Source organism: Camarhynchus parvulus, chromosome 9 (assembly GCF_901933205.1).
Source record: "Camarhynchus parvulus chromosome 9, STF_HiC, whole genome shotgun sequence".
NCBI classification, from domain to species: domain Eukaryota; kingdom Metazoa; phylum Chordata; class Aves; order Passeriformes; family Thraupidae; genus Camarhynchus; species Camarhynchus parvulus.
This window is the reverse complement of record NC_044579.1, coordinates 279,599-305,278: the sequence shown is the minus strand read 5'-3', so window position 1 is coordinate 305,278 and position 25,680 is coordinate 279,599. Positions and strand designations below refer to the sequence as shown.

General features: G+C 45.4%; 1 protein-coding gene across 2 annotated transcripts; it reads right to left on the bottom strand.

The window, feature by feature from the left end:
- Positions 1 to 662: 662 nt before the first annotated feature.
- On the bottom strand, positions 663 to 24,632 carry TSC22D2 (TSC22 domain family member 2). Of its 2 annotated transcripts, XM_030954499.1 has the most exons (4): positions 22,423 to 24,632; positions 9,752 to 9,823; positions 3,070 to 3,121; positions 663 to 2,312 (listed from the first exon to the last, which is right to left on the bottom strand). In XM_030954499.1, the coding sequence occupies exons 1-4, from the start codon at positions 24,363 to 24,365 to the stop codon at positions 2,073 to 2,075; spliced, it is 2,307 nt and encodes a 768-aa protein (XP_030810359.1). In that variant the 5' UTR covers positions 24,366 to 24,632; the 3' UTR covers positions 663 to 2,072. The 2 variants fall into 2 exon arrangements, with proteins under 2 accessions (XP_030810359.1, XP_030810361.1); XM_030954501.1 differs by lacking the exon at positions 9,752 to 9,823.
- Positions 24,633 to 25,680: the final 1,048 nt, after the last annotated feature.

The following is a 25,680-nucleotide window of genomic DNA, read 5'->3' as shown; positions in this document are numbered from 1 at the left end:
TTACCAGCATCATCCTCATTGTACAGCTGGAGTGAACCACTGATCACACTGCAGAGGAAACACACATAGCTACTGGAATGTTTTGCTTTCTAATCTGTGGCACTCAAGTCTCCCAGCAGTGCTCACCGCACAGGGGTGCAGCAGGCAGAAAACACCAATCCACAGCTAATGGAAAGATCATTTTGGTGTTACTTTAGCAAGGACTTTTCAATAAGCACACAAGACAGGGTTTGTGTGAACTGTGCTGAACTGATGCTTACCAGGAGGAGATGCTTCTCTGTTTCCAGGACATGGACACTTCTCTGAGAGCTGAAGACACCAAAACTTGCAGTTTTCAGTGTTTCCGCTGTTTTAACTTAGACATAAACCTGAGCAGAGTTAGAGCTGCTCAGGGCTCCGGTACTGAAGCAGACATTCACAGTAGTGACTGAGCAGGCACAAAGGTTTATTCAGAGCTATCAGTGCAAACCCAAACCCCTAAGGCAGCCACTGACAGCATCAGAAGATGCTTCTCCTAGAAGAGAAGAAACCAGACTGTTGCATGAAAAGTGGTAACCCTGGCATTGGTCTGTTACTGCCTCACTGACACTACATTTCTCCATTTTGTTCAGAAAAGAGCTACTGATTTTAATTACACTGCAACAACATCTACAGCCAAAAAATTCAACAAAACTGGTTTAATTTCAGAAAATGTGTTAAAATATATATATATATATATTTGTACATCAATTTGACACACTGCATTAGTTTACACAAATGATGGTCTTTTTTGAAACTGTATTTATGAAATGTACATTTTTAATTTAAATACTCAGTATACACTGCATTTAATCTGCATGTTGCATTTATTAAATACATTAAATCTGCAATGTAACAAAACGTTTTCTGCATACGAAATTCAAAACACCATTTTAAATGAACAAAAGATGGCTCACTTCATTTATTTGTTTTAACAACTAGTGCCTAGCACACTAGCTTAGCTCCACCAACACCAGCTGTTCTTTCTCTTTATTGACATTGTTCACAGACTAGTACATATTACACTAAGAGTGCTGGATAAAAACATGAGGTACGGAAGTGGTTCAAAGATTACAGGTCATGCAGATCATGCGAGACAGCAAAGAAAGTTGTGAATGAGAAAACACTAAATAAAAAATACATAAAGAATGTGCATTATAAAATAAAAAAAACCAAAACAACAAAACAAAAAAACCAACAACCAACTCAATTATACAGCTTTGCTTCTTTGGTTACAAAGTAGGTTGAACAATTTCACAGCTTTTTATTCCCACCCAAAAAACCAAACCAAAAACGAAATGTCAAAAAGCAGAGGAATCATGGCCCCCTTCTCTCTATTAAAAAGTAGAAACAGAAATGAGCAAAGTTTTCTTCATCAAAATAGCCCATCACTTATTTATTATATCACAAGGACTGGTGACTACCTGTACAGATGCACTATGGTCTTCATACTTACACTCTATACAAAATTTACATTCAAGCTGGATCTTTACTACCGTAAATAAATACCAAAGGTCAATTGCCATTAGTGTTAGAAATATGCCAGGATTCTTTGTTCAATTATTGCCTAGACATCGTATCTATTAACGCAACCCCATCTATCATTTTACCCATACAGACGTTTATTAAAAAAAATTCAAAAGTTCTGTGACATTGTTCATGTACATTATGAAAATAGCAGCCCTGTAATAAATAAAACAAATAAATGAAACTAACATAGGCAAATGTTACTTATATGAAAAGAACAGTGGCTCTGAAGAGGAATTGTTGCTCCTTACCAGACAGCAAGGCTCAAAGCAACGCAGGAGCAATGGGAACCTCGGAGAGCCACCCGCGCTCCGGCAGAGCTCCCTCCCGAAGCCAGGGGACGAGCCCGGCCGCAGGGGCCCTGCGTGGCCTCTGTGCGCAGCGGGGCGTGCGGGCACCTCCCGCGCCACAGCAGCGCGGCCGGGCGGCTCCGCAGGGTGATTGTCTAATACTGAAAAGGCCAAACACACAACAGAAGCAGGCTGCTCGCTCTGGGCTGAGCCAGCGGTGGCACGGGACGGGCCGGCTCACGCGGAGGACACGTTGGGCTGCGGCGGCTGCGCGGGCGGCGGCTGCGCCTGCGAGGTGCTGCTGGGGGCGGCCTGTTGGCTTGAGAGCTGGGATAACTGATCGTTGTTGGAAAGGGATTTTAACAGTGCATTTTCTCGTTCAAGTAAAGAGTTTCTTTCAACTAATTCTTTTATTTGTTCCTTCAGAACTTCCACTTCTTCTCTCACTGCATACATCAAATGGCTTTTCACTAGATCCTGCAAAGAACAAGTGGACAGTTACACCACGGGAAAGAACAAGTTTCCTTCACCCCAGCCCCAGAACTTACTGCTTTCACTGCAGTAAGCCTGGGGAAAAAAAGCACTCATCACCAAAAATTTAAGAATAAATCAGCCTTTGAGCACAAACAACCCAGCCCTTATGTGAAGTGGGCCTGATATGAAAAGCTTTGTCTCCAGCACTCCAGTCACTTCAGTTCTGTGGAAGCCAAGGAGAAGAGTGACGCCCCAGCTCCTCAGAAGGAAAGCACCTGCTCTGATGCTGTGACCTGGGGGCATGGGTCTGTGGTACACAGGCCCAGCCACTGAGGCGTGTGACAACCAAATCAACAAGAAGGCTTTTACACCATCACAAGCAAAAATCCAACAGCTCTAACTGAAGCTGAGCAGTGTGTTAAGGATGGCATACCTGCTCCTTCAGAAAAACTAGTAATGAACTTGGCTAGAGTAACCGACTGAAATATGCACTCTATTTTCAGCACTCCTTCAAGTTCAATCACCTTGTTCACAGCAATTTGTAAGAAAATTAACTGAAAAACATTTCTAGGCCAACAGTAAAAGCAATAATGGTTTGTGGTCATTCATAGATGATACAGAAAATCCTTTATTGATGCTCTCAGTCTGACCCACCTGGAGGGATATCACAGCCTCACAGAAACACAATAAAGCAGGAAACTTATGTTCAGTGATGAACCACATTAATCCTATTAGAAATAACAACTTATATTTTACTTACCATTGCCTGTTCTATTTTGTTGTCAATGGCAACAACACTTGCACCAGAGGCACTGTAAATACAATGAGAAAACTTTGTGAGTGTTATTGTATCACTCAGGTAAAACTGTGCACCCGCAGGACTCCTGGATCATGCTGTCACTGGAAGGCTGAAGCTTAGAGTCAAGAATCCAGTATACACTCACAGGGGGGCGTCCCATGTCCCTCCCACCTCCCACCCCACCCAGTTGCCCGGTACAGTTGTGACTCACAAGAAACACTGCTCCTTCTGTTTATATCTTGTCATACTGGGCTTATGACACCCATAACCATAAAAATGCATTAGAATAAACACTAAATCAACTGCTTTGATTCCTGGCCTCATTTACCAGCTTTCTTCACTGAGGGAAACAAAAATTTATGGGATATTCATCAGATTCTTACCACTTGCATTATTTCTTCCAAACTGTTTTGATAAAGCAACGAAGAAAACATCCTGTTTTAATACCTGTTCTCTGGACTCACTTGAGTCCACCTTCCAGGTAAGGAGCTCCTGGTGCAGCACTGCCCCTGCAGCCTGTGGCAGCAACTGCCAGGAGGGCGAGACAGGAGCAGAGCCTGCAGCCACTTCCTGGCTCCCAGTGAATTCTGCCTGGATCCTGTCTGACAGCTGACAAACACGGCCGTGGGTCACAGCTAGGGCCAGGTTTGTTCCACAGACACACTGGCACAGGACAGCTACCAGCACACCTCAGTACACTGTGAAGATGATAATTCCTGTGCCAACAGGATCCCAAACCGGGATCTCTGCATCCTGTGTGACAGAAATCCAGCCCTTAATAGCCCGGGTCTGTTTCCAAGTCACGCCAGAGGCACACAAGCCAGTCCCTCACTGGCAGCTCGGGAGCCAGGATTTCGGCAGGCCAGGGGTGCCCTGTTCCCCCCCAGACTCTGGCTTCTCCGTTCAGAGAGGAGCTGCGGCTCTCCCCAGGGCACACAGCAGCCACCTCCCCACCTTCCACATCAGCCTCCCACCCCGGGTCTCAGGGTGCCATTTCCCACCCAGCCCCAGCCTGACACAGACAGTAGCTCCTGGGCTGTGACAGCCCCAGCAGTGAGAGCTGCTGATAACACTCCCAGCCACGGACATGGCTATCAGCAGTGCGCAGCCACGCTCAGCAGAGTTAACACGGGGAAAATGCAAGGGCTGCAGTCATGCTGGAAAACTCGCCTCTCAGGAAGTGTGCAACTCACCAAAACCAAGTGTTAAGAAAAAAAATCACTCAAGCCTTTTTACAAAGACTATGGCAATGTGCTCAGCAGTACTAGTCACAGATGTGAAACACGGCTCAGCTCCTGAAAAGTGATCCTGGTCAGAGAAGTTAATTTTAAGGGCTCCCACAGAACCATCAGCACTAGAACTGGGCTTTTACAAGCGGAGGGCATCAGGTTTGCAGACTGGTGGAGTAACAGCCTCTATTTCTACTGAACCAATCTTGAAACCCAAACCAAAAGCACTGAATACCCACTTCAGAAGAAAATTGTTCCAATCTCTTATTGTCTTCTAAGCCTCTTCCAAACCCTATCTATGGTAAACCTCCTCAGAATAAAAGCTATTTATAACTCATGCCAAGGGAAGTATGCCTTTCCATGCTGAGTTAACATATATCAGACTCATCTGACACTGTCAGAAGTATCTGTGCTCATGAACCACAAAATCCCCAAGACTCCATGTCCTCTCACAGTCCCTCATTGACACCACTCTACAGATCAGATGAGGCAGCACTGAAGAGGTAACAACAAGAGGAGGACAATTAAAGCAAACTGCACACTTGGCAGTGGGATCTACTTCCCCATCTCTGCACCATAATTGTACAACTTTTGTCAAGACCCATCTTGTCAAATTTGAGATTGGAACTTTGTTCTTCTATCCGTTTCAGCTACTTTGTAGTGTGATTATTTCAAACAACAAACCCCACTACATGACTCTAAGTAAAGGCATTCAAGCAGTCCCATGAGAAAGACAGGCAGCCTTCCCTCAGCCTCCCAAAGAGCTGTACCTGCGTGGCATACTGCAGAGGCACCTTTCCTGTGTGTACTTGTGCTCTGAGCTCCCCTCTGCCTGTTGGGTGGGTGTAGGAGCTGTCTCTCACTGCAGTGTGACTGGAAAGAGCCAGGGGAACCACTGCTTTACCACACACACCCCACACTTGACATGACGCCAACAGTGCTGAAAGCTCTAAGCAGCTTTATACACTACTTCATAATGTTCTTGCTGCCCTCATCCCCAGAGCAGCTGTGCCAGGACTGAGATGCTGAGTCTGGCTTCCAGTCCTGCTCCCTGTACACAACCTAAGTCCCAACTTCAGCAGGCAGAGGCTGGCACCATGCAGACCCCTACTCACCCACCCAGGAGAAGCTCCACACTGACACAGGGTGCCCCAGTTTGTCATCAGAATAAAACCAGCTGACTATACTTCATGTATCTTTCTCAAAGCAGATGAGAATTAGATGTTATGGTAGTACAATCCCACATGATTTTGTTCTTTATTCATCTGACAGTGCTCCCAACACCAAGCAGCTCCTATGGGACATTCATGAGCAGAGCCCTCCAGTGACAACTGCTCTCATGGGAAACTCCTAACACGCTGCCAAATCTTAAAATTTTGTATATTTTTCTCAAATCCTAAACTCTTGACATCAAATTCCAGTTTGCATAAAAATATTTTTATCCCATGGCTGCAGAATGACATTTATAAATACAATCCGGTCCTTATGAAAAGGCCAGGAAGAAACCCAAAATATCCCTTAAACAAGTCTTTTTGGATGACTGAATGGAGATAGAGTCTGACACATTCTGTGAGTGCACCATCCACTGTAGAGCCAATGCCTCAACTTGCAAATCCTGGAATCAGAAGAGGAAAGACATCATTTAGCTCTTGTAAAAAAAGACCAATTGCTGATTGCTCCAAGAGCTACAGAAGTCTGACAACTATTGTCAAAACTGCAAAAAATCCACATCAAGTACCACAGGGCAGATGAAGGGGAGCATTAGGCATGCAATACTTGTTTTTAACAGCAAAACCCCCATCCCATACTAAGCTTCTGCAGCCCACGAAGTATCAAACAGATACACTGAACACGGCACACTTCATTTTGACTTGGGCCTCCCAGTTAAGGTCATGTCCATGGAGGCTCTACCCAAAAAGATGCTATATTGGTACATCAAGTTCACACTAAAGCCCACAAGGTACATGGCAAGATTTACAGTCAGCAATAACTGACAGATTTACAGTCAGCAATCAAAGGTGCCCCAAGCACAGTCTGCCATTCCCAGAGATGGACAGTAATCCCAGTGTTTTCCTACCTTAAACACCAGGTAGACAAAACCCCATTTTGTCAGAGAAATCCTCATTTTGATGGTTTAAAAAAATCTCAGCAGCTTTTGCTTTACCTATTAAATTGTCTTTATCTCAACTGACAAGTTCTCTCACTTTTCCCATTCAGGGAGCAGGGGGAGCTGAGCGAGTGGCTGCATGGGGCTTAGTGCCAGCAGGATTAAACCAAAACAGCCCTTTTTGGCACCCAGCACGGGCTTGGAAGGGTTTGAGGTAAGGACAGGTTTGACTGGGATGTTCTAGACTGAATGGATTGCTGTTCCTTCTGTGCAGCTATTGCCTGGGAGCTCCTGTGCTTGCCATGGGCTTGCTTGCCTGAGTCTCTTAGAGCCCATTGCTTGCTAGTGGCCACTCTTTGCTCTCACTGCTGCCACACTGCTCTTATCACCTCACTGCTGTGCCTGGAACACTTGATAACAGCCACTACCTACCATGTGCCTGGGCTGGCAAGTGCCCAGGGCAGTGCTGCGACACTGGGCAGGCTGGAGCTCCAGCCCTGTGGTCATTTATTCCTTCCCCTCATTGTTTACTCATTTATGAGCTACTGTCAGCACTGGTTGAGCTATTCAGTCTACCCAGAGAAATCTTTTCTATTCTTGAAAGAGTTAAGGTCTATTTAATTAGCCTCCATCCCATAAAGAGATTTTATAATGATAGCATCCCAAGCAATCCAATCACCTATCCAGCCTGGAAAGGATCTGTGTGAGTATTGCAGACTTCCATTATTGTTCTTTGTCAAAGCCATGTGAGAATGTGTGACAACCTGAGGCAGCGAACTCACCGCCTCAGGAGTTCCCACACACACTTTAATTTATATTGTGAAGGCTTAATGCTCCACACATAAATGAAATGGAAACACAAATCCTACTACTTTAAATTCAAGATTCCCAATAATGTCTGTGCTTTAGGCAGACTCACCTAAAGCTGTGCACCTTTACTGTGCAAAGACAACCCAGGTCCATAAGAGCAACCACCCAGACTCATGTGAACATGCCAAGAAGCCACTATTCCCCTTCTTAAATCACATCAGCTGAAAAAACCAACACATGAGACTTGTGCCTCCAGCAACACCTATGTGAGCACTGTGCATGAAAACATCCCTGCTAATGCGTCAGTAACAACAGCATCTCCCTAACACTTACTGAGCGCCACCAGCACTCTTCCTGCCACAGCGTGTTGGTGAAAAACAAAATAGCTTCTATTCACTGGAGCAATTCAGCAATCTCTTGCTCTCTATTGCAGTATCATGTGTCTACCTATGCTGATTTCAGCAGGTCCCCAGAGACAGCTACTCATAGGGGAATAATCCATATTTGTTAGAAAAAATACTAGAATTACACAGAAAGGATTTTCTGTTTACCCTGAAGTCTCCTAAGTCAAGCTCCTCAGGTTCACAAAGTACTTCTGAAAGAACCAGCAGCCTCATGGTCCTGGTGCTCCGCAGTGTGTCAACCCCCACATTTTGTGATGGGCAAACAAAGGGATTAAGTCACACAAGTTTCTTGTTTTTTCTTATCCAAACCAGAGATGCCAAAAAGAAGCCCCACACCATGTTCTCGTTAGAGCCCCTGCTGTGTCCTGCCCAGCTCTATCCTGCAAGGGTCCCACCACCAGCTGCACTGCTCACTGATGGCCCTGGCGTTCCCTCCACCAGCTTTTACTGCAAGTTTATAGCTGACAGCTTCTCAGTTTCAGTCATCCAGTGAAGGAAAGCTGCCTAATGTGACCTTAAAATCCAAAACCTGGGATATAAATGCAAAACCTGCAAAATCCTGTCAAAGACTTTGGAATTTGAACGGATTTTAACCTCAAAACATGTATCAATCCTGATGAATTGCATTCTATGTTCTCACAAACACTTGTTTCTACCACAAAGAGTTCACTGGCAAAGATGCAAGGTTATTTTAAAGGTAACCATTTACATTCTTCTATCTGAACTTAATGTTTTACATCCCACATTTCCAGCATTTGCTTCAGGCATTGTACATAAACATCAGACTTGTGAAGCCTCCATCTTAATAATTCATTATTTGATTTCAGGGTTTTTTGAATTAGCTTCTTCATCTTAAGACTTATTTTGAGGCATGAAAATAGAGAAACAGCTGAAGGCTAGACCACAAAAGTGACCTTTTGGTCTACAAACCAAATGTGTATTCTAAGCCCTGAAGTTCATTCCAGTGAAATAAAGTCCTTGAAACCTAAATACCAACTCTGTTCCATAAATACAGGGAAGTGGCATCATCCAGAGCTTGAAGCAAAAACATAAATTCGTCCAACTTACTGCTGAAAAAGGAAGATGTGCTTTGAAACTGAGCTTAATGCCAGCACCCCAGCAATACAAAATAATTTTTTAAAAAAAGCAGAACACTTAGCATTACTTATAACCTTCATCATTGTGCAGTATACAAACTGTTGCCAAGCAAACTTTAAAGGATTCAGTTGAGCTGTGCAAGTTGAGAAGCCTTTCAAGTCAAATACAGCCAGGACAGTGACGAAATGGTTATCAATACTTCAACAGCCAAACAAAATTTACATTCTACACAGCTTGTTAAGCAGAAGATTTGACAAGCCAGAGCAGCACAAGGCATTAAATCACATCATCACTAGGACTTCGACTTAATGCTGACAAAAAAAATCCCTCAAAATCATTAAAGCACAGGAGAGAAACAGTTTGCAGCTACTGATGAATTAGTAATGCACCACTCTCAAGTCCTATCCATGCCAGATAAGACTTTGTTGCACTTCACTGCAGTTTCTCACCATGAGTTCAATGCTAACCTTGGAGATTTACTTTGTCTTTGTCACAGTTCACCTATGTTCCCCATCCAGCTTTACTTGAGCAGAATGAAAGCCAGAAAGCTTTTTTTCCTGGTTTAAAGATATATATATATATCTTAACTTTGCCAAAACTGTGTTTAAACGTAATATTTTCACAATGTGTTTTCTGATACAGGAGTCAATGCCAAAAAGTTTCCTCTTTTGGAAAAGGAAACTGAATATTTAGGCAAAGGTCGCCTAGGAGCTGACTAGCATTAAACTCTGAGCTTACACATCATGTATGATACATGCATAATGGAAGGAAGAAGGAACAAAAATCATGTCATATCTTAGAGTTTGGTTCCATGTTTCAGAACAAACACTTCACTTCCATGACCACTTTCACCTCTTCAAACTGCAGAAGCCCAATATGGAGTTGTGAACACAGGCAGCAGTTGTGTGCAAACAACAACAATGAGAAACTTGCACAGAGCAAAGCAGTTCATGCATACCTCAGCATGTATGCATTCCATACTCAAGCATCCATACCTATCCCAGGTGGTCTTTGACTCGTGTAACTTGTTGAAATGGAACGCTTGGTAGAATGCAGTTGACGGATTCCTATGAGATCCAAGAATCAGACAGACATATTGAAAATGGGTACGTAATAAAAATACCAACTCTCTTAATTCAACCTGCATTACAAAGTGAATTAGCTGTCCAGACAGGTTAAACTAATATTTGAAAGGCCCTACTGTTTCTATGGGTTTGCATTAAGGACACAAGGATCCAAAGCAAAATAGTAATTCTCCAGCCCTATGGATTTTCAGGCTATAGCAAGCCGCTCCTTTACAAAGATGAGTCTGTAAGGCCAACAATAAGACATCTCCTGTCCTGCTGGCAACACTGTATATAGTTTAGCTGACCACCACCCTAATGCCAAACATACCTAAACCCAAGAGACACCTTTCCCATCTTTGGTACATCCCAGACTACCTCTGCACACAGTACCCAGTGTTTCATTCCTACTTAACCCCCTGCTTTGTACTCAAAACAGACGATTCCTTCAAGGGGACCTGGAAGTCAGAGCTCAATACACCACATTCAAACTACCACAGATCAAGTTACCACTGAGAAACAGATCCAGCTAGAAATGCGAAATGGAACATCAACTACCTTTGTAAGAACCTGTCAGCCACCTTGCCCTTCCCGAGGTGCAAGAGGGCAAGGGGTGATGGAGCCCCTGCCCTGCACTCCCCAGAGCACTCTCACAGCCACAAGCCCAGAGCAGAGTCCCCCCCTTGCTGAAAACCCCACGCTGTGGCCCCGTTCCAGTGCCAGAGCCCTGAGGCAGCCTGACCCTCCTGCCTCAGCCCCACCATGGCAACTACACTGACACTGGAATTAGAAAATTCTACTTCTCCGAAGTCTCATCTGAACATTTGCTGTGAACTGGATACTGGATGAAGCACACGCTTCTCTGCTGCCAGTGCCTGCAGCAGCGTTATACTGAAGCTTACAAACTCCCTCCTTCAACTGCTCATCCTCACATGGGCAGAGCTACGCCAGCCCTAGAGACAAATACAACAGCCTTGCCAAAAGATCTTCAGAAATGCAAGCATAAGTTCAAATTCCTTTTAGAATCTGTTTTAAAACAAGATGTTTATATCACATTGGAAGCACAGGTATCAATCCCTTTTCTAAGTTTATGGCAAGAATATTTCTAAAAACAACGGTCTTCAAGTTACTTAATTATTTCAACTGAAATACAATTACTGCATAATAAAAATCACATAAAATAAAACAAAAACATCACACAGGCAGCACCATAACAAAACCCTATCAGAAGTAATTAGATTCTCATGGCAGGTGTATACCAAAAATCTTTGAAGGATAGTGGTATTTGTGTATCAGCAATGAATGGAATGAATGGAAGTGTCTGAGTTTAAAGTGTCTGTCACTCCTTCTCCCACCTTCAGCACTGTACCCTTCAAAAAAAGAAAATTCACACAAGTCTGGAATTCAGCTTAAAACCTGCTACAGAAGTTGTTTGATTGAAACTGATAAACACCATCCTCCTATGTTGGTAATATCCACATTTTCCTAAGAAGCACTGCATACAACAAATAATTACAGGAAGAGCAACACAATAGCTAAAGGACATTTGTGTAATAGGACTTCACATGTGGAAAACAATTGGCATCTGCAGATCAGGAGAGCACTCCAGGCCCAGGCTCTTCTCTCTAACGCAGCTGTCGGGAGCATGTACAGTCCCTTCCTCGGAATGAGGCTGTAAATAGAAAGTCATTTAACTTCCAAGATATATTTACTTGTAGCATATAAAGCCATGTTGCTACTGTTAGGTATAAAAAGTGGTTTATAACCACACAGCATGTATTCCATATAGTCTATTTTTGTACTGATACACTCTATGCTCTGTATTTCTTTACTGTTTTTAAGCAAGCATCTGAAAAGATATGGAAAAAAATTTCCTTATTAGATTCTCATTTGTAACCCTTACTGTTGAAATTGCTTTTGCATTACTTCAGACAAGTAAGAGAATCTTTTCTACTCCACAGCTATATATTTTAAAAATAATTAATGGGGGTGTGTGTACCTAAACAGGAAAAGTAAATCCACAGAGGCATCATGAATGATGCCTCACATGCAGATCTGAACTAATATGACTGAGTTTCAGACTGCTGAGTCATCTAGTTTAACCAAAAGAAACAATGAAAGGTTAGAGGACGACTAAAATGCCTTTCTGTTTGCAGAAACAACTGAGAAAACAGCTTACAGGAGCACTAAAACCTAGTCTGCTGCTGCTGCTGCCGCCACAGTTGGAGCCCCACAAGTCCTCCTGACACTGCCCTAAGTGAATGCAGGGACAGCCTGGACCAGAAAAGCAGACTGCCTGTGTCTCTTCCATGGCAGAACACCAGGTCTGAGGTCAGGACTCGGTCCCAGTCCTTGCAGATTGATACAGAGGAACTGAGAGCCACACAGGAAAGAAATGTCCCAGATGCTGACCCAGAGAAATAGCAAGCACCTTCCACAGAAGGTACTCCAGAACTTCCCTTCTTCCATCTCTGGTGAGAGAGACCAGGTATCCCCAAGGGTACACGGGCTGAATTTCATTTCCAGCTTAGTACGCTTAAACATTTGAAGTGTATCTCAAGTGGCCAAAAATGCCTCTATGTCTTTCTAAACAAGTCCTACAACACATACTGCATTTATGTCCTTTAAAAGCTCATGAATGCCAATATTCACAACTCACTCCCACACTCTTGTTTCTAAGAACAGTTTTCACGCAACAGAAAATTTGATCCAAATTTAAAGAAGGAGAACTTACTCAGTTCTCTGAATGCCCAGGACATCAAGCTGTCCCTTTAAAAGGGAAGTCTAGACCTCATCCCAAGTCTCATGTCACTCTTGGAAGTGTATCCTCCCACTGCAATTCATCTGGACAATATGCCAAATACAAACTTCATCCTTGAAGGCTCTGTTAGCTAGAAACCATGCCTGCGAAAGCTGGCAAATCATCAAGTACACAGATAAATGCCTTTTGGTTCAAGTAATGATACTGGCTTTGGACTGGGTATCAGCCTGACCACAGATGCCTTTTTACCAGCTACTTCCTTTGAAAGAAATAGTAACATCATTGTTCATGAACAAGTCCCAGTCTTCAAACTATTGACCAACCTCAGAAACTGAGGGCAACAACAAGAAGAATACATGTAAAATAGCACTTTTTTCCCAATAAAAAATCAATATCAATTCAGACAGTTCTCTCACAACCTAAGTTATTTTCTTTAGGTCTGAGAATAGGAATGACACAAAACATTCAAAAGGTCCAACCACCTGTCTTTGAAGAACATGAGAACAACAGGTCAGACAATCCACGCTGAGTACCTCTAAGGTAAACCAAAGAAGAACAGAAGCACATATTCACAACCCAGACAGAAGCAAGCACACATGGGTGACCTTTACAGAAGCTCACTTCAGCCATAATTCCCTCTGAGAACAATTAACAGGTCTCATATAGAAAGCCACAGGAGATGTGACCATGTCATAAAATTAGCTGCACTTTTAATGCCACCTTACGCGACATTTTTGTTGGTAACAAAAGGCTATTTACTGGGGTACTGACGATGACCTGCAGTGGACACTGATTACAGCTGCTCTCAAAATTACAGACTTGGCAGGGTTCATCTGAGATCTGGATGAGGGATTTGATGATCACCTGATCACAGTTTATCAAGAAACTTGCAGCACAGTTTACGGCATTTTGAGATTATGTTTACACTAGTAACAGAATTCCTTCTCTATCCTTCTCCTTTTAAAATATGTTTCACTTTATTTTTAGCACCTTCTATTTAAAGCAGCTGTAACTCTGAATTAGCCTTCTTTCATAAGACTCAATCTACAGAACAGTAACTGGAGCACAAAGCTTTCCAGGAGAAAACTAACAGGGACTAAATATGGGGGAGTCAGTGCAAAATTAAAGAAAATAACATCTCAAGCTCTGAAGCAATGTGTTTAATTGCATATTCTGTTCATGCAGCTCCTTAAAGCCATTATACTTGCTATACACACCCTAGAAGACCAGCAAGAATTCAGAGGTTTAACACTCAGTTTTAGGTGCATTGTAGCTACAGATAAGAGGAAAGGCTGACTCAATGACCAACCCACATGACAGTTTTTGGGACAGTGGCTCTCAAACACCACAATGGATTTAAAGGGGTTTCACACGCTACTACAAAACAAACATATTGTAACAGCACAGCGAAAGCACACTGCAGGGAACTGATCTTCACCAGATAAACCAAAAGCAGTAGCCCACAGTTCTTCACCTTGCTCTCAAAAGAAGATTTTGGCAAATAATTTCCTGCAGTGACCAGAAGTCTCTAAGGAGAAGGAAATACAGACAACTGCCTCAAATACAGAGTATGAAGTCTGGCAGAGGCATCTCACTGATCACTTCCCTGCTCTGTTGAAACACTGGCATCAAGCTTCCCCTGCTCTGGGTGGACTTGAGTATTTAAAAACAATACCAGGAATATTTTCCAAATCCTACCAAGGTTATTACTTACTTTATGTAATTATGTGATTATAATAAATAGCAAAAAAAAAGTTTCATTATTACCTATACTGGGTCATAACCATACACTAATTTTGAAGGAGCTTTGCTGAAGAGTTCAAATAGTGAACTCCAGTATGACTATTTAATACTAATCAGAGAAAGAATACAACAATCTTCTACTAAGTATCTTGTTATTCCTGATTTCAACAGCTGCAGCTCAAAACCCTGGAGTCCAGTTCTCTTGGGTCCCACAGATTGGTCCCCAAGGCTCAGGAGTGCTGCACACAACTGTAATCATAACAGCTTTATGATTTCCAGATCCAGTGATGACCCTTTCCATCCTCAGCATGACGCCTTCCCACTTCCCAAAGCCAGGCTGGGTGCAGCCCTGTCCCAGCCAGGCACCCAACGCTCTCCTGCTCCTCCTGTCCCAGACAGCACTGCCACAGACAAGGTAATTAACACAGCACCTGCTAATGAAGCACGGCTCTTCTGTGAAGTCCGTCAGTCAGGCTGAACTTTAATTACTTCATCTTACAAACTGTGTGAGGACTGAGAGCTTCTGTTCTTAAATCAAAATATGTAACAAGTGTAAGATTTTTTTGTACTAATGATTTGTCTTCTCACTGGATATAATCAACCTTCAGTTCTTGGAGGGAGGATACAGAACAAAGTAGTTCACATGATGCACAGCTTGGCTTCCAGGCAAAAAAAATCTACAGCAGATCACATTTTCAGAGAGAAACTTATAGATTACAAGCTGATAACAGCAATGCAGAAAGTCTGCCTGATCTCGTCAGGGATTCTTGCCTCTGTCAAGTGGCTTTCAAGAAAAGCCATAGAAAAACTCACCAATATTACCCATGTTTGAATGAACTGAGAAAAGTTAAAAAAACCCCAAAAAACAAAAACCAAAGTCTTATTGATAATAACACCCATGGTTGCAACAAACACTTTGAACTCCACTTCACATGGAGTGGAGCCCTTCAGCATCTACTGATACCTGCCAAAGAATATCACTATGCCATCATACTCTCCTGCAAATTATCCCATCCATTCAAGAGAGCAAGCTCTGAGTGCTACTACCCAGCAGACCCTGATATGCTGGTATAAAGGAGGGAGCAAAATAATAAATTCAGCACTTCTGAAATAAAAAAAAAATCCACATTTGCTAGTATTGCATTTTAGAGCCAAAAATCTGCAAAACCCCTCAAAATTACTGACTTTTATACAACATGGCTGGTAAAGAAAAGGCATGTATTCGTATGTATGAAGCTGTTATTGAAGATGATCAGGCTCCTGCTGCCTGTGATGCCCACAAAACCTGATTTTCTCAAACAAAGTGATAAAGGGAAAGGTGCCTGTGATTTCTGATGAAAGTGTCCCTGCATAGTGGAACAGGGCTTGAATACTCATTCTCAAATAAAACTGCACTAAAATGAGATTTTTTTCCCCCCACTAAGTTGCAGTGACACTTTCAGCTCTTTCAGTCATCTATAAATACAAATGGCTCCTGTTTTTTGACAACAAAATATTTCAGTATCTGTGGGGGGGAAAAAATTAGTGGATAAAACAGCTTCAAGCAGACTCAGATGAATCCCACCTGTCCTACTCATGTGATAATGGTCAGGAATGCATGTATGAGCAAACGTTTCAAATTATATATTTGGCTTTAAAAAAAAGATGTTAGATTGTAGGCCATGTATGGCATTTTGTTTTTCCACAGTATATTATAAATCTGTCTGCAGTCCCACAACATCTACAAAGTCTCTACCACTCAAGTTTCAGGCCAGTCTGTGCTGTCAGTGAGTGTTCACCACTTGGTTTACAGAAAAAATATTTTTAAAAATGCATTTGTAGGGTTAGTCAAGGTATTTACAGGCCTTGCACCCACCAAAGAGTGCTCTACATAGGAGACATTCCCAGGAGCTCTCATCCACCCCTACAAAAATAGCCAAAGTAACTTGATGGAGAAGCAAGCAGGGATATTTAACCCTCATTTTTGACCACCTTATCCTCTATTGGATATTACATCTGCTTGAGATGGATGCAAAAGCTTCAGGTACTTCACTGAAAGCAGTATCTCATCTCCTATCCAATCTACACTCCTCCCCTGCAAGCTCACACACGTGCCACACTCATCCCCTCCCAGACAAACGGGCCAGGACTCTGCCCTCCCTGCAGAGGGGGCGAATGCCATCCTGGGCTGCACAGGGCAAAGTCCAGCAGGCGGAGGGAGGGGATCCCTCCCTCCCCTCAGCACTGCTGAGGCCGCACCTGCAGGGCTGTGCCCAGATCCCCACGCCAGCTTGCAACCTTTCATGTGTACCAGACAAACCCAGCAGCTGTCAGTGCGACTGACAGCTGACACCTCTCCAGGGCATTAATTCATGTTTCTACCTTCTCTCTACACTGACAAAAGCACTCAAGGAGGCTGCCACAATTCAAACACATCCTTTATAGCTTCAAAGGGAGACCAGATATACACACTCTTGGACTCATTTTGTCTTGATTGGCAAAGAAAATTAAGACAAGCGTATAGCTGTCCTTCATGTGGCCAAGTAATTCACCTGCCCTGCCTGAGTGAAAATAGACTATCCCATAAGGCAAAGACTTCCTGGCACTTAATACACATTCATATTTATGAAGTGTGAAGTTTAAAGATGGAGTAATTTTCAACAGGAATGAAAGTACAACCTTACTCTGCACTTCAAGTGACCTCTTATGTCTGGAGAATCTTCTCAGAAGACAGTGGCTTTAGCAGTTACTATAAATACTTCTATCTTTATACTTTGTCAAATATAGGAATAAAAGCAGACACGTGTGCCTGACAATCTAGATTTACTGAACAGAACCATCCAGATTTACTTTAGCAGGAGGAGTGTCACAAAAGTTTAAGGAATCGTTGCTGACACATGAAGAACAAACAAGGTTTGCACTTTTCCTGAGCAAGAGAAATTGCTAATTGTCAGCTTTTAACAGGAAAATTAATATACAGCCTCAACACGCAACAGGCTGATAACTCAAATATCCAGTAGAGTAACAGGGAGCAACTCCTTTTTACTATAGTGTCACCTGAAGTCATAAAAATTATCAGCAGCTCCCATAAAAATGCAGCCTTGGAGAACTTTCAGCCCTTCTGGTGTCTGAGAGCAGTTTGGTAGTCCTGCCTTTTCAAAACACCCAAATACTTCAATATTCAGCTTTTAACAAGAAGTTTAAATAGCTTCCATAAAATATATGCTGTTATTTCTGTCATACAGACAGTGCTCAGAAATCAGCTATGGAACATCTTTTGTAGGAGATGAGGAAAAAACTAACCCCCAGCAGCTGAGCAGAACACTTGTGAGTCTGAGGTACAGGGAACCTCTCCTGTCAGGGCTGGTCACTACAACCAGTCTTTGAAACACCCTGAAGAGTACCACTGTGAATTTATTTTAACTACTTTCCCCACTCCCTCCTTTTAATAACTCTCTCATCTGAAACACTTGAACCTCATTAATTTTAAGAATATATTGACTCCACCTTAACAAAGGCATTTGAATGTTTAAACTGGGAAACAGTACTGTCAAACAAGTAACCACAGTTTTGTTTAGCTATCTTGCACCACTCTAAAAGTGACTGCACAGCAGACAGGCTTTCTACTGTGCAGAAACCCATGCAGTGCTGCAGTTACCTTTGGTAATGTTTGTTATAGAAAGTATAGCAAGCAGTGAACACAACAAACTGGAGTTCCTTTGCATTAACCATCGTTTGCTGCCATGAGCTGCAGAGGCCATTCCAGAAGTCCCAGCTCAGTTTTTGAACTGTCCATCAAACCAAAGGCTCTCCAGGCTCTGGAACGTGTCTGTCCAGGCTTCATTCCCACCTGCTTCCACACACACTCACAAACACGGGCCTTCAGCAGGAGAGCTGAGAACAAGTCTGCAGCTGTAGGAGAGCTCGAACCTCTATAAAGTTTATAAGCAAGGTGAAGAAAGGGATAACACTGCAAACTAATGCAATTCAAGTATCATGTACTGGTAGGGACTTGCAGAAAACTTACTTTTTTTCTTTAGGAGCACAATAAAATATGCATGTAGGGTAATACTTAAGTGATCCCATGGCCAGTTTTGTCCTTATGTGATGAACATGGTCTCAACAGCACAGTTCTCGCAGCAGTTAGTGCTCCATACGAGTACGTGATTCAGCCGAGCTCGCAGCCACGCTGCGGAGAGCCCTGCACAATCAGGTTCTCAACAGCTCAGCTGCCATAGCTGACAGTTCACAATTGCAGCCATTCATTAGTGTTCCTGGAATACAGCCGGAACAGTTCAAGCCGGGCAGTTATCTCTGGAAAATGATCTATACTCTGCTCCTTTTCCAACAGCCCTAGTAATATTTTGCCCCAAAAGTCTGCCAAACATGTAGGAGGTTTGAACAAGCTTTCTCAGTAACATTCTTTTAACAGAAGCCACATATTTCTTTTCCCCCAAGAGCCAAAATAAAGTTATTAAGCCAGATGAAATATTCTGCTTGTCAATTACAAGTTTGTGTATACATGGGCATAAGGGCAAGCAGAGAACCTGACAGACACTGATACCGAAATCCTCTCAGGTGCTCTAACTGCCCTCCCTTCAAAATAATTAGTACTAGTGCTGAAGTCCAACAAAAGAAGAGTCAGAGCAATTTTGAGACCTAGTTCTAATAACGTTTTTACACAATTAGTATTTTCCCTGTTTGAGACAGCAATACCCACATCTGCCTCAGTACCAGTACCAGTTCCTCCATCCTTTAATACTGCTGCAGCTTATTCGCAGCCACATTTAAAGAGGAAAATGTGTTATGCAGTAAATATTTCGTAACTTTCACACAATTTTTTCTTTTTAAGAGCTTAGCGATTTGGACACATCAACTGAAATACTGATTTTGCTTTTCAAGGAAGGTGTGACACACTGAAGGCTTTTTTCTTTTTCATTCTTTTGGGCCACCTATCCACCCTTTCTTCCCCCATAGACAAGATTTTCCAATTAATTGATTCTTCACTATTCATCAGGTCAATGCAAGAAACCACAGGTTTTTATAGACTACTGACAAAGTGTACTGGGCTATGGGAACATGAAATTAAAAGTCTTTGGGCAATGGCTTGGAAGAAAGCAATCTATAAACATAGGTCTCTTTATATATCATACTAGATCACCTCCACCCCTAATAACCTTAGATGCTGTTCAATTTACAACAGCAGACTATAAGATAGGAGTAATAAAAAAAAATAAGTTTCAGAAATACATGAACTGATCAACTTTTTACATCATGTTTACTGTATTACCAACATGCTGCTTTCAAAGAATTTCCATCCTAACTATTTTACCTTTAAAACAGTTCCTCTTCATATTCAGAATGGTAACTTTCCAGGTAAATCCAGGGTATTCAGAGCTATACACTACTCCTTGATGAGTCACTGTTTTAGAAGATGACTATAGGAGAATGATCTACACAAGTCTGTGAAGCTTCAAATATGTGCAAATATTGAAGTATAACTGAAGGTGCCAGAAGAAACATGGATACCTGCCTCTGCACTGAGGCCCCTTTCTGGGAATGTTACAGATTAATAGTACGAAAGACAAAGAGAAAAATGCTTTCCACAGATTTATAGCGTCTATGACCACCAAGTAACCTCTCTGAACTGAGCTGTGCGCTAACTTCCTGGACCTGCCAGCACAAACCATGACTCATGATGTATCAGCTCCCTCTGTGCTTTAATAGCTTTATCAGTGTCAACCCCCAACCCATTAATGACACTTGAAGGTCTTCATTAACTATTTCACCACCGATTCCAGCAGATAAGGCAGCTGGGCAAAGCCCATGGGAGTGGCAGCACAATTTAAATGGCTGGGAAGAGGAAAAAAGCAGGAGCAAGAATAGAACAGCAGACAAGCAGGAGACAGTTTTACAATAAAGCCTTCTCAGAGAGTGAAGCAAATAAAAACCAAAGGTAAAACAGCCTTAACAAGCTGCTAGGTTTTCATTCTCACCTTTCTGTGTGAAGCCAGTGCAAATCAGGCTACTGTTTGAGGGGAGCAAAGAATAAACTTTCATCTACTGTCTGTATCTATCTCCTACGTTATGTATGAGGTCTAGGTCTGCTTAAGGTGAGCTTCCATGGCTTACCAGAATCACCTTCCCAGCTGGGAAAGACTCTCACACCATACATGTGCTCCTGGCTTTCTGACAACCCAGCACATGGCACAGTTTTATCACCCAGTGCAGAAGCTGACAAACGACACAGAGGCACTCCTTCACTGATAACCAGACTTTCGTTTCTCTACTGAACACCACAGCATGGCCTAGCAAAAAGGGCACACTGCATTCAGACCCCATTTCCATTTCTTACTCATAGTTCTCATGGCAAATCGTCTGAGTCTCTTTAGACATGAACACCATGTAAAGCACCACTGCAAGGTGGCAAGTGCAAGGACTAAACTAGAAAATTAACTTTAAGAATCACTGTTCTGGTAAGAGCACCAAGAACTGACCCACTGGAGTGCCACACAACGTTACAGGCCCCTAACTTGAGTAAGCAGGATAAGTTTTTCTCTGTCTTTACACAGAAGTTATTAAGTTGTCACAAATAATCATGTTCATTGTCACATTTTATATTAAGTATTAGAAGCTATGGAAAACAAATGCAAAATGCATTCCTTTCTTTCTGATTCCTGAATCAAGAGAATGATTCAACACCAGAAAAATAGTCTTCTCAAAAAACACTGAGCTATGAAAAGAACCCACCAGCTTGAAATCAAACCTTATTTGCACAAGGCAGTTTGTCAGCCAGATTAGCAGTCCTCTTAAGGTGGGCAAACTGCGAATAAATTTTAAACTTTTAGTCAGTCCTTTACCACTTTATTCAAAACCAGCACAGGTTTCCAAACCACAGCTTTTCCTTGCAGAAAAGCACAGCAGTTACTTTCTCAAACATAGCGTCAGTCAATGCTCCAGCGAGCACAGGCCTGCATTAAACCTGCAGCCTCAACTCTCCAAACATCCACTTTGAGGTGCTCTCTCCATCCACTGCACTCCAACTCCACAGACACAGCTGCTTCACTAAAACATCCTCAAAGCAACACTGACTATATTATCTTCATGTCTGGTGCTGTCTCAAGATGAGAGAAGACTTACAGAGAAATTCACCACAAGATTTGTTCATAATGGACTAATGCCTGTTTTTAAAAACAAGTAACACACATGTATTCACTTCCTCCAAACTGCAGCAATTCTGATAGTAAATGTTGGGACTTAAATTCAGTGCTCAAACACTGCTTGATTCTTCTTTCCCTCAAAGAAGTCAATCAAGTGGTTTGGCCTTCAGAGCAGTCAGACGTGTCCATGGGAACAGCAGCCACACATGCACTCCCTCTCTCAGGCCCTCTCAGGAGTCTGCTCACACCACACCCCGCTGTTACAAGTCATAGTCCCAAATTACTTTCCATCTTAAAAAACTCACTGTAAGGTTGTACTTCCCACCGTGTCCACATCTTTGCCCAAGTAGTGTCTGTTTTCTCAGCACAAAGGACCATTCTCTGCAGAGCTTTCCCTGCATACGGATTTGCACACAAATCCACATACAAGTGCACGTACTTTCCTTACTAACTGACACTATAAAGCATTAGCTCCACAGCAGGGTAAAAATCAAGAGTCTGTGTTAAAAGCCCTGAGATAGCACCACACAGATTTAACACTGCAATACAGTGTCATTTTAATCCAGCTGTCATTGAAGTGCTTTATAATGCATTCAGGAAAAATGAGAGAACAGCCCTTCTCACAGCCTCAGCCACTGGCTACAGAAATACAGCTTTCAGTCTTCTGATTTGGAAGAGGTATTATTCATGCTTTAAGCAGCTTCCAGGATATTTTGTACCCCATTTTGTGAGAAAAGTAATCACACACACACCCTGCAAAAAACAAGTACAATTCACTACTGGCCTAAATACTTTGCTATGGTTTACGGTCTTAAAATAAAAATATAGTCCAGGTGAACCTCAGCGTGACCTTCTGAAAATAAGAATTTACAAAAAACACTGGGCAATAACTTGAAAGTTGACTTTTTTTCCCCCTGAAAACACAGTTCTTTTTTATGGCATTATAAAATAATTCATACCTGTCTTCATCACCATCAACAGGAATGGATATGCCAAAAACAGAGCTGGCAAGACTGTTCATTGGAGTACTTGCAGGTAACTGAAGAGGATTTGCTAGAGTGTCTGGAATGGGAGGCTTCACAAGAGGTTTATTTTCAGCTATAAGAGAAAGTGGTGGCTGAGGTAGGGGTTCCGATTTTCTTCTAGTATCATCAATCTGGCCTACTAAGGACTGGGCCTGGGTCTGAAACTGTCCAAGGCTTGCCTGAGGCAGACTGGCGGGTGCATTGGGCGCACCTTGCATCATCGAGTGTCCGACGTGCTGGGACTGGACCGCGCCAGTGCTTCTGCTGGCAGAAGGGTGGCTCGTCAGCTGGGACTGGACCAGCGTAACAGGGACGTTTGGCATAGCAGCAGAGGCGGTGGTGGACGCACTAGGCACACTTGTACCGGGCACAACCGCAGGCACGCTCTGAACTCCAGGGACCACAGCATGGGGAGCACCAGGCATTCCCGACACTTGACTGCTTCCCCCCATTGGATGCTGAGTCACAGATTTCTGTTGCACAACCCCCGTATGTCCAAGGCCTGGCTGCACCACACCTCCTGGCTGCGGGAGGGCAGGCTGACTCGCTGGTGCCTGGCCACTCTGCAGCAGCCCTGATCCCTGTCCGACTGCTTCGCTGGGCTGCGCTGACACCCCCATCACTGGCGCTCCCACAGCTGAGGGGTTCTGGCCCGTCACCTGCCCCACAGGAAGGCTGGAGGCCACAGTACTTGGAGCAGAGCTTGTAGTAGCCTGCTGAATAGCTCCTTGAGACTGCATAATTGTCATGTGCTGCATGTATTCAGCCTGCCCAGGAGGCTGCGTCGGCAGTAGATGCACTGGTGGAATCTGGGACTGAGAATAAGCAAATTGTTGAGGCTGAGTCACTGGTATGTTTGCCTGCTGCACCTGCTGCTGGGCCACAGGAATGCCTGACTGCCCTACTGTCACATTTGGAGGTGGCATGCCTTTCCCGTTGGGTCCAGCCTGTGAAACACCCTGTGGATTTACCTGTGGCTGTGGTTGCTGCGGCACTATCATTTGCTGACTTGCTCCCGAAGCCCCAGAAAACACAGGCTGAGCAGTACTCTGAGGCACGGCCCCACCTACGGGCTGTTGCTGTTGCCCAATGACAAAATTAGGTTGCTGTAGAGAGGACTGGTTCATTTTCTCTGTCTGAAGCAGCTGTGACACAGCAGCCAGGGAGCTGTCAGCTATAGAATCGGGGCCATGGGCTGACGCCGGCACAGTCGAGATCACAACAGAGCCACCTGTGGCACCGAGGCCACTGTCCCTCTCTTGAGCAGCCTGCTCGAAGGTGCTGCTGTGCCTAATGCAATCTCCAGTCCTGCTCAGAACACCACCACCATCTGAGTCCCGGTCATAGTACTCCATACACGTCCATCGGCCTCGCCTGTAGGGCTCCCCAGTACCGTGGTCCAGCTTGATCACCCTGAAGCGCGAGCTGCATGCAGCGGCTGCCGTCTGAGACATGGCCCCGGGGACAGTGGGTGCCTGAGCACTGCTGCCTCCCCCCACAGCAGTGCCAGGAGCAACAGCTGGCAGGGGCACAGCCGAACTTTTAGGCACAGCCCCCCCGTTGGGGCCTGCAGCCACCCCAGCAGCAGCCACAGCCAGCTGCCCGTCCAAAAGGAGATTGGGAGAGACGCTGCTGGGAGTTTCGGCCTCGCCCACGTTGTTGAGAGTCTCTTCGGAGGAGCTCCGCTCACAGACGTCCTCGGGGCCGTAGTCGGTGGCTCGGGAAACATCAAAGATTTCAGAAGACACGTCCTCGGTGCGGGACTCATCCGGGTCATCCAGGCTCTCCGTGTCCTCGGTGATGCTGCTGGCCACCTGCGCCGTGGTCACGCTGGTGATCTGGAAGCAGCTCTTCTTCTTGGCCGGCATCTTGGACATGTTTCCTCCGCAGGAAGGGCTTCGGCCGGCCGTGGCGAGGCGAGCGGGATGCTGGGGCGGGCTGTCACGGCGTGCCGGCCGGGCCCCCGGCGCTACCGTACATCCTCCGGCGGCTTCCTGCGGCGGGCGGGGGGCGGCGGGGCTCCTCCTCTTCCTCCCTATCCGCAGCCCTCTTCCCGCGGCCGGGCCTCCTTCTCCTCCCTGCCGCCGCTCCGAGCGCCCCGCGGCTTCCTGCGGGCCGCAGCAGCGGGCCCGCGGCCCGCCCCGCGCGAGGGGCCCCGCGCTGGCCGGGCGAGGCCCGGGCGGCCCCGTGTCCCACCCCCCGCTGTCTCCGCGCTCTACCTGGAGACCAGCGCCAGGCGCATCCTGCTCGCAACCGGCCCGCGGGCTCGCCCCACGGAAAACAAACCCCGCCGCGGGCGGGGTGCCGGCGCCGCGGCGGCCCGGGGAGCGGCGCTCAGCCGCCGCGGGCGGGCGGACCCGCTACGCTGCACCGGCCCCGGAGCTCCCGGAGCGCGGTAGGGCCGCGGCTCCTCTCGCCCAAGATGGGGCTCAACTTGTGCGCTGCACCCTGGGAGCGACGTGACCACGCCCCCCGGCGGGTGACGTCACGGCCCGGCGCAAAGCAGCGCAGCGCGCGGCGGGGGGTGGCGGGGGAGCGCGGCCTGCGGGGGACAGTTGGGATATGGCGGCGCACGCCGAGTTCCCCCCCTCCCCGGGGGTTGGTCGCGCCCGGCCGCACGCAGCCCCGGCCGGCGGAGAGTGCGCGGTCCTGCCGGAGCGCCGGCGAACGCGAGAGAGCGCCCTCGTCGGGCGGGGCCGGGCAGCGCTCCCGCTGCGGCTGGACCAGCGCCGGGCCCGGGAGCTGCGCGGCGGCCCCGGCCCGGGGCCCTGACTGCAGCCCTGACCCGCGGCACCGCGACCTCGTTCCGGCTGGAACGGACCGCTGAGAGCAAACTGTGCCTCATGCCCACCTTGTCACCCAGCCCAGAGCACTGGGTGCCACGTCCAGCCCTCCCTGGGACGCCTCAGCGATGGGCACTCCAGCCCTCCCTGGGCAGTGCCAAGGCCTGATCTCCCTTTCCATGGGGAAATTCCTACTGGTGCCCGCCCTGAGCCTGCCCTGGCCCAGCCTGAGGCCGTTCCCTCTCCTCCTGTCCCTGTTCCCTGGAGCACAGCCCGACCCCCCGGCTGTCCCCTCCTGTCAGGAGCTGTGCAGAGCCACAAGGGCCCCCCTGATCCCCCTTTTCTCCAGGCTGAGCCCCTTCCCAGCTCCCTTAGCCCCTGCCGGTGTTCCAGCCCCTTTCCCAGCTCC

Coding starts and splice junctions, on each gene's coding strand:
- TSC22D2 (XM_030954499.1), bottom strand. CDS start 24,365: ATGTCCAAGATGCCGGCCAAGAAGAAGAGCTGCTTCCAGATCACCAGC. Junction 9,824..22,422: donor GTTGATGGTGATGAAGACAG/GTATGAATTATT, acceptor TGGATCTCATAG/GAATCCGTCAACTGCATTCT. Junction 2,313..3,069: donor ACAAAATAGAACAGGCAATG/GTAAGTAAAATA, acceptor TGTTCTTTGCAG/GATCTAGTGAAAAGCCATTT.